The sequence below is a fragment of the Scyliorhinus torazame genome, chromosome 16 (genome assembly GCF_047496885.1).
Source record: "Scyliorhinus torazame isolate Kashiwa2021f chromosome 16, sScyTor2.1, whole genome shotgun sequence".
In the NCBI taxonomy this organism is placed as follows: domain Eukaryota; kingdom Metazoa; phylum Chordata; class Chondrichthyes; order Carcharhiniformes; family Scyliorhinidae; genus Scyliorhinus; species Scyliorhinus torazame.
Window position 1 is genome coordinate 169,134,457 of NC_092722.1, and position 13,034 is coordinate 169,147,490.

The 13,034-nt window shown below is 51.2% G+C and overlaps 1 protein-coding gene across 2 annotated transcripts in view; it reads left to right on the top strand.

The window, feature by feature from the left end:
- Window positions 1-13,034, top strand: part of atrnl1b (attractin-like 1b) — a 1,392,850-nt gene that overhangs the window by 289,716 nt on the left and 1,090,100 nt on the right. For both annotated transcript variants that reach the window (XM_072479459.1, XM_072479460.1), the window contains exon 10: window positions 1,296-1,450. In XM_072479459.1, the coding sequence (XP_072335560.1) occupies window positions 1,296-1,450 (155 nt within the window). The remainder of the gene's footprint in view (window positions 1-1,295; window positions 1,451-13,034) is intronic.

A 13,034-nucleotide genomic window follows, 5' to 3' on the forward strand; every position in this document is an offset into this window, starting at 1 on the left:
TACATAAAAAATCTGCAGGAGGGGCTTAATTCGGGGCTGGGGGCACTGTGGGCGGGCGGTCCGGGGCACGTGAGCGGCCGATGGAGGGCACTACTTTGGCGGTCCAGGTGCGCGGGCTGAGTCCGCCATGGAGCACGGCGCAGCCGCTGAAGGCCGCCGCTGTGCGCATGCGCGGCACCTGAACCGTAAGTGCTGGGGGCTGTATTGGCAGCTAGAGCTGCGAGCTCTATGCTGCCTCCCTGCTAGCCCCCAGCAAAACGGGGAATCGGTGACCGTTTTGCTCCAGTTTTCCTGGCGTAACACACCACTGTTTTCACGCTAGCCCCATATCTCAAACTATGCAGCACTCAGTTGGTCCTGTACTGAGAGGTCTAGATTATTACTCTAAAGTGGGGCTTTATCCGTCTGATTCTGAGACACTATTACCATAGAATAGTAATACTGCCGCAAAATAGAATTGAATATATCCACCTGTATTTACATTAAAAATCTGAAAATAAAAATTCTCAAGCTGTTCTATTTCTTTTCCAACTGTTAGTGTTACTTCAATGTGAGTTATAAACTCAGCCCGTTATGGAGGTTGATTTTTAGTCAAGTTGCCAGTAGGTATAATAATGTGTGAACATTTGTGAAAAAAAATCAGGAAAGAAATTCAGGAAATGATCCAGTTTTACTGAAGCCAAGGATGCACTTCCATTATCTCAGTACAGTACTGAACTGTTCAATATTTTAATTCAGTTTGATGACAGAAAATCTAAATGTTGTTTCTGAAAATAAATACATCGATCCATGTTTTTCTTTAGTATTCCTCCTAAATTGATAATCAAGCGAGTGCAAGTTCAAATCCCGTCATGGCAGTTTAAGAATCGGAATTTGATTTATAGTACATGAAAATGAAGAGATGGTATCAGTAAATGTAACCATGAAGCTGTTGGATATTCATAAAAATCCAACTGGATCACTAATGTCCAGCAGGTCTTCTGTCCCTTGCCTAGTCTGATTCCAGTCAAATTGTCATTGGAAGTGGTTTGATGTCAAGTAGGAGAAAACCCACCGCTGCCACTTGGAATACTGGCTGAATAACAAATGCCAGCCTCAACAGCGGAAAACACCTCTCAAACGTGTTGAGGCATTTTAATTTATTTGCCAGTGGAATTTGCTATTGAATCAACAGATCTCTACATAACACAATTGTTTTTAAACCTTCCTTGTGATATTATGGTACATTCTAAGTTTGCATATTCTATAGTTTGCAAGTAAGGTGTCTTATTTTCCTTTCCTCAAAAAAAACTTAGGACAATCCTTAAGGAAAGCGGATTTGCTCGTTATCTACATTCAGCTGTCATCATCAGTGGGGCTATGCTCATTTTTGGAGGGAACACCCACAATGACACATCTCTGAGCAATGGAGCAAAATGTTTCTCTGCTGATTTCCTAGCATATGATATTGGTATGTACAACAATGTAAAATTATCCTTTGGAATAAGTGATACATTTTGGTAAAATGTATTAATTCTGATTGTTAGGGCACAGTTCAATAAAATTTGTTATTAAATTGCTACAGAAATAATGTTAACACTGCAGATTCCTCCCACATGATGATCCACGTTCTCAAGTTAAATGTGATAAACAGCAGCAATTTCCCATTTCTGTATCACAAGAAACTTATGCATGCATGCACATACACAACCTTGCTCATGTTCTTCCTCTTCCTATATGTCTTGCTCTCATTATTCTCCCTTGAACTTTTCATTCTGTCGATCCCATCTTTTTTCCCCTCATTCTTTCTATAAATACTGATCTGTCCATGTGACAACTGATAATAAACATACAGCAGATGCCCCACCACTCACAGCAGTTGTATTTTCCAATCATCTTCCTTGCCTTGTCCCTCATCTACCTGTTGCCCCTTGGCAATATCATTCAAAACAGTGTATTTTCATGACCCCCAACTGGACGACTAGTAATTTCCTACAACTAAATATTAGGAAGACTGAAGCCACTGCCTTCATCTCTGACACAATCTCTGTTCTCTAGACACTGACTCCATCCCTCTCTCTGTCTATGCTGAGACCGAATCGGACTGTTTGCTACCTCGTATTTGACCCTGAGGCTGATAGCTGTGTCATCATTAGGATTGCCTATTTCCACCTCTGTACAATCACCTATCTTCACCCCGCTTCATCTCATCTACTGAACCCCTCAGCCATGTCTATTACCTCCAGACTTGACTATTTCATCACAAGGAATTGGCCAGCCTGCTGCATTCTACCCTCCATAAACTTGAGGTCATCTAAAACTCTGCTCCTCATATTCTAATTTGCACCACGTTCCATTTGTCTAGCACCCTTGTCTTGCTGACCTACGTTGACTTCCATTTGATCAACATCTCAAAAATACTACTTCTTGTTTTCAAATCCCTTGATGGCTTTACTTGCTCCCTATCTCTATAACCTATAGCTTCACAGTCTTCAGGTCCCTGCCCCTCCAATACTGGCCTCTAGACCATATCTAATTTGAATTGCTTCACCATTAACTGCCATGCCTTCAGTTGTCAAGGGGCTATACTCTAGAATTCCCTTGCTAAACCTCTTTCTTCTTTTAAGCCAGCACGTTAAGGTTACCTCTTTGATTTAGCTTTTGTCATCTGCCCTAATATCTCCTTACATGGCTCAGTGTCAAACCTTATTTTATGACACTCCTGTAAAGAGCCTTGGGGAATTCTGCTATATTAAAGGTGCTATATAAATTCAAATTGTTGTACTGACCAATTATTTCCCATCTGCGGTTGACTTTCCTGAGAAGCAAAGAGGGGAAATAAAGGGTTCTTATGATGAATGAACAATTATGTGAAAGAATCATTCACAATATAAAGCACACACTTTACGTTTCATAACAATGCTGGCTTCTTGATGCTGGAAATGCTCTTCATAAATCACCTTTAATGGTACCTTTGCCTTACAAGTTGTTCATTTTCTCAGTATCAAAAATAACAGGTACAGTTGAGAGCATTTATTTTTGCATGAATCCTTTAGTTATTTAACTGGTTTAACTTCAGATGGATGTTTGTCTATACTTAGATTTTCAGTACTTTTGAGTCATTGTTTTGATAGAGGTTGTGTCATAGAATCCCTCCAGCGCAGAGGGAGGCCATTCGGCCCATCGAGTCTGCACCGACCGTCCGAATGAGCACTCTATCCCTGTAACCTCATAAACTAACCTGCACCTCACTGGACACTAAAGGGTAATTTAGCATGGTCAACCCACCTACCCTGCACATTTTTGGACGGTGGTAGGAAACCGGAGCACCCAGACGAAACCCACACAGGTATGGGGAGAACGTACAAACTCCATTCAGACAGTGACCCAAGGCCGGAATTGAACCCAAGTCCCTGGCACTGTGAGGCAGCAGTGATAAGCACTGTGCCACCCCTCATTTTGATGTGACTACATTAAATAAACCTATTTACTTGCCTGTCTGTAACAATTCCTCCTGATGCCACCGACGTTCCAGTTATTAAGGTTGGGAGATCCTTGGAGGAAGTACTGGTTAATTTTTCTGCAGACTGATCAAACTTTCACCCCTTCAGGGGGCAATTTTTTGTTACCATTTCCATAACTTTCCTAATCGGTAACTGCCCTTTTATCACTAACCTCTGTAAATCTGCATCCTGTATACAGCCTCAGGGAATGGTGTGTATTTTATATCCTCGCCAATTCCTTGCCCCTTTTGAAGGTGCTGGGCTTCAGTTTTACACTTACTAATTGACCTCTGGTATTTCATCCAGTTGGCCATTATTCATGTTGGAATGATAATATGTGTTGATGATGACAAATGAGACATCACATCTGAAACCCATAATGGCATCAGCTAACATCTATCACACAAATGAGTTGAAGTGTACTGGACATGTGAAGATCAGGGGTGGGATTCTCCGTGAATCGGCACGATGGCCCGAACCCTGCGCCAAAATCGTCGAATCACTCCGGCGTCGGGCCCCCCGAAACATCTCGAATTCTCTAGCCCGGAACGGGCTAGCAGTGGCGTGACGCCATTCGCGATGGCGTCATCCGTCACAGACGGGTGCGCCGTCAGTGACGCCGCGTGGCGTCGCAGCACAAAGGACCCCCCCCCCCGGATACCTGTCAAAATGGCCGCGCAGCGCCGAGGTTCCAGGAGCGGGACATCGAGGCGCTCCTGGACGCAGTGGAGCAGAGGAAGGCGGCCCTGTACCCCGGACACAGCCGCAGGGTCGCACTACGCCTCAGCCGGCACCTGTGGAGAGAGGTGGCAGAGGCCGTCAGCGCCATGGCCATGACAGCAAAGACAGGCGTCCAGTGTCACAAGAGATCAAAGATCTTGTCAGGGTGAGTATCCCCCCCCCCCACCTCCGAAGGGCGGCACAGCCGTAGGTGCAACCGACATGGCTGCACTCACCCATGCTGGCTGCAGTGGCAGGATGGGTTGTGAACATGTGCCAACATATGCACAACCGCTGGTCCGCATGTATATGTCTGCCTAACTCTGTTGCCCTTTATCCCTGCCACCCTCCCGCCCCCCACAGTAGAAGCGCGCTCGCAACAACCGGGAGCGTGAGAGGACCGGAGGGGGTCCACCCGAACTGCGACCACTCACCATCCATGAGGAGAGGGCCCTGGAACCTGCAGGCGGACCCGAGGACTGGGAGGTTGCGGATGCAGAGGTCAGGGGCGCACCACCAAGTGACACCCCCCACTGCATGCCCCCCTTTCCCCTTCCCTCATATCCCCCTTCCCCCATATCCCCCTTCCCCCATATCCTCCATACCCCCCATATCCCCATCCCCCTTCCCCCATATTCCCCATATCCCCCTTCCCCAAATCCCCGTTTCCCATGTACCCCATATCCCCCTTCCCCCATATCCCCTTCCCCATGTCCCCCATATCCCCCTTTCCCCAAATCCCCCTTCCCCTTTCCCCCATATCCCCCTTCCCCCATATCCCCCATCCCCCATATCCCCCCTGCCCCCTATCCCCGTCTGCGTGTCTAACCATGCATGCTGTATTGCGTTTTTCAGGACCAAACGTCGACCCACCTGTCCCCGCGGATGGTGATCGCCCCCAGGACGATCCAGGGCGGCCACAAGCCAGGGACAGACCCGGCCCATCAGGCATACGACGCCCCCCAGGACGATCCAGGGCGGCCCCGAGCCAGGGACAGACACGGAGCACCAGGGAGACGACGCCCCCATCTTGTGCGAGTGCGGCAACGCCGGCGGGCCAGACCCAGCGATGAGGGGAGCAGTCACAGGAACAGGCCCCTGTCACAGCCGCCCCAAGACACACCTACCCACAACATACCTACCGAGGACACACCTATCCAGGACACACCTACCCAGGACACACCTACCCAGGACACACCTACCCAGGACACACCTACCCAGGCCACACCTACCTAGGACACTGACGCCCAGGACACCGACGCACAGGACACTGACGCACAGGACACTGACGCACACGACACCCACACACACGGGATGGATGGACAGGAATTACCACTCCAGGGGACCCTGGACTTCGGGTCGGATGAGGAGCACGACATTATGCCACTGCTATCTCCCACACCCTCCACCATCACCTCGGTTGGGCACTTTAGCGATGAGGCATCTGGGACACTAACTGGTGCGCACAACACAACTGTCCCGGTACAGCAGTTGGAGGCAGGAGCAGCCGAAGAGCCGGGCGGTCGGAGGGCAGCCCGGCGCAGACAACCATCTGCCGCCCAGACGGGTCCCGGGTTCCTGGAGTTACCACATCCACCCAGAGACCCAATGCAGGCACGGACCAAGGGACGATCGAAGGGGGTGACAGCCGGCTTGCGGCAGACACAGGTGGAGGAGTCCACCCGCGTACAGGAGCAGGGAGTGGTGCCGGTCATGCGTGCCACCCAGGCCGAAACCGCATGGGTGGCGTCCGCGGTGGAGGCAATGGGTGCGACGGTGTCAGACATGGGTCGCAGTATGCAAGGCCTGGGGCGTTCCGTGCGGGCGGCGTCCGTGGCCCAGGACATGGCTGCCCTCTCACAGGCAGCCGTGAGCCAGAGCCAGCAGCAGATCACAGAGGCGCTCAACGACGTGGCCCAGTCTCTGCAGGCCGTGGCCCAATCTCAGCAGGCCATGGCTGAGGGCATCGGCGGCATTGCCCAGGTGCTGGCCGGTGTCGCCCAGACACAGACAGGGATGGCACTCCCTGAGCTCCATGGCTGCAAACTTGCAGACCCTTGTTGATACCATGGCGGGCCTCCAGGACTGGCAGCACCAGGTTTCGGGGGGGCGTCGGATGCTTGATCCGTTCACATCCCCGATCGATGTAGAGGCCCGGGGGCCTTCGGGCACCCCGAGAGAGGAGATGATGCTGGGGCCCGTTCCGGGTCCCCCAGTAGGGGAGGTCTCGGAATACCGCGACACCTCGGACCCCCCCCCCTTCCGTCCCAGGTGCATCCGGTGGGCAATGGGCAGGACAGGGTGGCAGCTCGCCATCCCAGTCGCCCGAGTCGCAGCATGGCCCATCTGGGCCGGGCCGCCCCAGGAAACGGCTGCCAAAGGGGTCCCTAGTCACAGGGCAGGAATCATAGGAGTCCACCTCCAGTTCTGCTGTACCGTCTGGGGAACCACCTAGAGGTAGTCAAAGGACCTGTAAGGCCAAAACATTAGACACTGAGTAAGTTGGCATGGGTGCAGGGCACAGATTAGTTAGAGGAGCTATGGCACGTGTATGAACTCTTTGTTATTAAAATCACTTTCACATCTGCAGAAGCTGCCTTTGTGGTCTGTCCGATGCGTGCGGGGGTGTGGTGTGAGGTGACTGCCAGTGTGTGTGAGGGGTGATAGAACGTCGGCCTCAGGTGAGTGTGCCTCCCCGCCCCCTGGGTCGCCCTCGCCACCCCTCCCGGGCAGATGACGGGACCGTGCGCTGCAGTGTCACGGCTGCATGCAAACCCGGGTGGAGGGTGGTACTGTGGCCATGGGCCAGACATCGTCCAACGATGTGGAGCCCAGAGCTCATCACAGAGCGGGTTGTCATATCCTCCATGGCCATCAATAGACACGCTTCCACCGCCGACCGTGTGAGCCCGGCCTGTTGTGCCGCAGGTGGATGTGCAATGGAGGGGTGGTGTGCATGCGGGTGGGGTGAGGGTGGTTGTTGGTCGGTGGGTGGGGTGACGGTGGTAGGCTGGTGGGTGGGTGGGGTGAGGATGGTAGGCTTGAGCCGTAGTGTGCAGTCTGTGCCCATATCCCGTGATTACCACGCCCCCCTAGTCCGTGAACCGGGCGGCTATCAGCCGGTCCTGTGCCCGCTGGCCCAGCCGGTAACGGTGGGCAGTCTCCCGTCCAGGTCCAGCCCGTCTGTCCTGACCATTGCACCCATCCTCCTCATCTGTGGAGGTCTGCTTCTCATCTTGCTGCTCCTCCCCTTCCCCCTCCTCTGCTTGCAGCACATCGCCCCTCCGCTGGGCTATGTTGTGCAGGACGCAGCAGACCGCAACGATGCGGCCGACCCTACCTGAAGGGTACTGGAGGGCCCCTCCAGAGCAGTCCAGGTATCTGAAACGCAAATTTAGAAGCCCAAAGCACCCCTCCATCACACCCCTGGTCGCTGCATGAGCATCGTTGTAGTGGTCCTCTGCGTCAGTCTGTGGCCTCCGTATAGGCGTCATCAGCCATGACCGCAACGGGTAACCCCTGTCGCCCAGCAACCAGCCCCTCAGCCGGGGAGGGGGGGGCGTTCCTCGAACATGGTGGGGATGAAAGATTGCGCCAATATGAATGAGTCATGTACACTGCCCGGGTACCGGGCGCAGGCGTGCAGGATCATCATGCGGTGGTCGCAGACCACCTGAATGTTCATGGAATAGGTCCCCTTCCTATTTGTGAACACCGCCCTGTTATGCGCAGGTGGCCGCACAGCGACATGCATCCCATCGATCGCCCCCTGGAACATGGACATCCTGGCCGCCGCAGCGAAGCCCGCTGCCCGGGCATCCTGGCTGTCCCGGTGCACAGGGTACTGGATGTAGTGGTCCACAATGGCATATAGGGCGTCTGTCACTGCACGGATGCACCGTGTGCACCGATGCCTGCGAGATGCTGGACAGATCCCCACTCAGCGCCTGGAATGACCCCATGGCATGGAGGTTCATGGCCACTGTAACCTTGACGGCCACGGGGAGAGGGCGTCCTCCCCCAGTGCCACGCGGTGCCAGGTGTGCCATCAGGTGACAGATGTGTGCTAAGGTTTCCCGGCTCATCCGGAGGCTCCTCCTGCATGCCCAGTCCGTGAGGTCCTGGTAGACGAGCGGGGCCGGTACACACGGGGCCTCATCGGGCGTCTCCGTCGCCTTGGCACCACCACCACCTCCTCCTCCTCCTCGTCCTGTCGTGCGGGCGGCCCTCCAGCCTGGGCGGCTGCCACCTGCAAACCTGCGGCAGACTCCGCCGCCACCCTGGCACGCTCCTGCTCCAGCTCCCCCAGGGCAACATGTAGAAGTGCGGCTCCCGCCACGGCGGCCAACATCGCTGGGCGATGACCAAACGCGCCCACCCCCTCCTCCCCGGCACGCACCCTCCCCAAACCCAACCCCTCCTCTCCTCCCTGGCACTCCCCCTCCCCTCCCCCAACGCCTTCCCCCTCCCCCACCAGCCCCTCCCTCCCCCCCAGCCTCTCCCTCCCCCCAGCCCCTCCCTCTCCCCCACAGCCCCTCCCTCCCCCAGCAACTCCCTCCCCAGCCCCTCCCTCCCCCCAGCCCCTCCCTCCCCCAGCCACTCCCTCCCCCCAGCCTCTCCCTCCCCCCCCCCAGCCCTTCCCTCCCACCCCCGTCTCATCCCCCGTCCCCGGCACGCACACTCCAATGACTCCTGCGACCCTCCCCACCATCTGCGGCTGTGCCATCACTTCTCCGGCGGCCGCCCCACGCTGACCCCCACCTCCGCGCTGGCCAGCGTCAACCATCACGACTGGTTGATGCCGGTAAATTGTTGGTTTGATTTACGCCGGCGTGACCATGGACTTCGGCCCATCTGGCCCCGAGAATTGGGGCGGCCCCGGGGCTCATTGCGCCGCGCCGGTCCTCGACATTCTCCGAGGCGCGCAGCGCGATTTTCCCCTCTCTTAGTTATGGTCTCCAGATCCTAACCTGGCTGAAATGAACTAAATCAGGACAGACAGGAAAGAATTCTAAAGATCATTGTAGGAAAATAATCAAAAGCGACATTGCTCCTTAAATTTCTACTTGTGAACTTTTGTTATGATCCCAACTTATTTTAATACTGGACAAATCAGATCCCAGAGTGAAACATGGTTTGACGGATCCAAACTTTGTTATTTTTAGAAACCGTGGAAGTCAGTAACTGAATGCATTCACAAGAGTCTGCCAGTGTACTTAATTCCAAAAATAAAACTTTTTGTGAAACAAGGAAATGAACTATGTTACACTAGACGAAAGTTTGGCTAGATTTCAGTGCAAACACCAGACAATGATTCAAACTCATTATTCCGTTTATTCCAGCAATACCCTTGCAGACACACAACCCTAGTGAAGATTTTCTTCAATCGCAACACGAAGGCTTCTTGCTTGGGCTAGCTCAGTTACAAACAGTTTTCCTTCTAGTGGATTTCTGAGCATTTGCTAGATGCCTTTCCATAGCTGGTATCTCTCCCTGAGACACCCAAAAACCGCAATCTAATCTCATTATTAATTCAACTTCAGAGAAAATACATTCCCTTAACTCAGTTTTCCAGCAGTCTTGTAGAATTTCTTATTACAGAGTTTAGAACTCCTGCCATCACTCTCTGTCACACACACACTGACTGAACTGCCCTTCTGTCTTTCCCTGTCTTCGTGTATGTCCCTGGACCCCTGTTGCTCGGCAACAGTTTTTTCTACATTTTTTCTACATTTCTACATTGTTTTCTCTCCCTAAATTCACTAAACCACTAACTCCTTTGTGACTCATCTCTTTTCCTCAAGGGCTGTAAATCCTCATTAAAAATGCATGTATACAAACAGAGCCTCCAGATGTCCGGATACCAAGCTCTCAAAAATCTCTCACTGAAACTAGAACAATGTCCCACCTTTCATAACACACAAATACAAATATAAATTAAACTTAAAAGTTATACATTGTTCCTCACATTTGGATATTATTTTGACTGCACACTCCGTCCCTCTCTCCCCTTTTCACTCCCACTCAGATATCTATTTAAAGAATCGTACAATTGACATACCAGAAGGGTATTATTGAATTTATAAGCAAGCATGTTATGGGTGAAAAGGGGAAATCTGTCATCTAACCACATCATTATTTGTATCAGAGCTTTTATGGTAATGTAGAATACGACCTGAATGCATGAAAATTGAATATGCACGATGTTCTTTGTTAGTGTTAGGGAAGAATTAAAATTAAACGTTTGAATATTTCAGTTCTTTTGTTTTGGGGACTTATTTGTTTCCAAATAGATCCACAACACTATGTATTGTTACTAGAAATGTGTTTGTGTAGCGATAGGCTTCATCGATATTTTCTGAATTTGTTCGAGTATTTGATTTTGATTTATGAACGTTTGCAATGTTGAGAATTTAATTACTGTTGTAACATATAGTTTGCTGTTAAATTATAATAGTTTAGTTATTAGCTGTTATCAGAATTGTAAAGTTAAAATGAGCTGCATCGCATATTTCCAATGTTAGTAAGTGATTTTTTTTTTTAATATCCATTTGCACAAAGCAGTTTTGTTCGATATTGTATATTGATACCAGTCCTTCAGACAGGCCATTTTACATATTTACTTTAAATTCAGAGTGAAAAGACAAAAAGAGTTCTTGGCATAAGCACCTAGTTTTAGCAGGTTTTATAAAATAATGCAAGCAAAGGATTACATTTTTTTCTGACGATTCAAATAGAAGCGATGAGAAGGAATATGTACTTTACTCACTGTATATTGTCATTTTTGACTTGAAGCTAAACCTGTTCATTTAGATAATACCATTATTATCGATCAAAGTCATTGTCATGTATTATAATTTTGAGGCTTTGCAGGTGTAGCACACCTTCATTTTACAATTCTTGAGGCAGAAGGGATGCAGTGGCACTGACAAAAGAAACTGAGGAATTTCATATCTTTAGGGGAAACACTGCCCATAGCTTTTACTGCGACTATGTGCTATACAACAGGTCCATCCTTCAGACCTAACACACGGGGCGGGATTCTCCGGTATCCGGCGGGCGGGCCGTACTGGCACCAAAGAGTGGCATGAACCACTCCAGTGTCGGGCCGCCCGGAAGGTGCAGAATCCTCCGCACCTTCGGGGGCTAGGCCGGCGCTGGAGTGATTGGCGCCGTGCCAACTGGCGGCGAAGGGCCTCCGCCGGCTGGCGCGAGTTGCCGCACGTGCAGGGGCGCCAGCGTGTTCCCAGAACCGCTGGCATGATTCCTGCGCATGCACAGTGGGTTTCTTCTCCACGCCGGCCATGGCAGAGCTTTACAGCGGCTGGTGCGGAGCGAAAAAGTGCCCCTACGGCACAGGCCCGCCGGCAGATCGGTGGGCCCCAATCGCGTGCCAGGCCACCGTGGCCCCCCCTCCCCCCCGGGGCCAGATCCTCCCGCGCCCCCCTGGACTCCGCAGGCCGCCCACAGAGCCAGGTCCCGCCGGTACAAACCTTGTGTAATTTATGCCAGCGGGACTGGCCGAGAACGGACGGCTGATCGGCCCATCGCGGAGTGGAGAATCGCCGGGGGGGGGCGCTGCCAACAGCCCCCGACCGGCGCGGCGCAATTCCCGCCCCTGCCAAAAAAACACGCCGGAGAATTCAGCAGCCGGCGTCGTGGCGGGATTCACGCCGCCCCCTGGCGATTCTCCGGCCCGGCGGGGGGTCGGAGAATCTCGCCCATGGTGCTTTTAATGAAAGAATTTTACTCTCCTTGCCTCTCTTAACGCAAGACCACCCAGAATAATTGTGAACTGGGGGAATCTGAGGTACAGCTTTCATAATGCATATTTCTCTAGCTTTCAATGCGGCACACCTCCTTTGAGCTGAAGGCCAAAACATTACTGGAGGTCATAGCAATGAACAAAGAATGTATTCTTCCTCATCACTTGTTTTTTAGTTGGCTCATTCAATTTTATAACTCCAATATAAGGAAAATATAGGCTACCTTTTGCATGCGTTTCCCCCCCCTATTTTCAAGGAACGTATTGCAATGAAAGGGGAAGCTTGATTTCCACAATTTGGTGAGGTCATTACACTCTGCTGGTAGAGTGAGCATACTTTGCCTCCTGTAAATTTAACACCTACGTAGTAATTGATTCTATTTGATGTGTTAATTTGAATGTCTTAAGGGAATGACCATTTACAAAGAACAAAGAAAAGTACAGCACAGGAACAGGCCCTTCGGCCCTCCAAGCCCGTGCCGACCATGCTGCCCGACTAAACTACAATCTTCTATACTTCCTGGGTCCATATCCCTCTATTCCCATCCTATTCATGTATTTGTCAAGATGACCCTTAAATGTCACTATCGTCCCTGCTTCCACCACCTCTTCTGGTAGCGAGTTCCAGGCACCGACTATCCTCTGTGTAAAAAACTTGCCTCGTACATCTACTCTAAACCTTGCCCATCGCACCTTAAACCTATGCCCCCTAATAATTGACCCCTCTACCCTGGGGAAAAGCCTCTGACTATCCACTCTGTCTATTCCCCTCATAATTTTGTAGACCTCTATCAGGTCGTCTCTTAACCTCCGTTGTTCCAGTGAGAACAAACCGAGTTTATTCAACCGCTCCTCATAGCTAGTGCCCTCCATACCAGGCAATATCCTGGTAAATCTCTTCTGCACCCTCTCTAAAGCCTCCACATCCTTCTGTAGTGTGGCGACCAGAATTGAACACTATACTCTATATTTGGGATTCAATTTATCACGGTCTACTAAATAAATGTAATTTTCTTCTGAACAGACTTTTTAAATCATACTTGTTGTCCAGGTCAGCCCACTTTGAT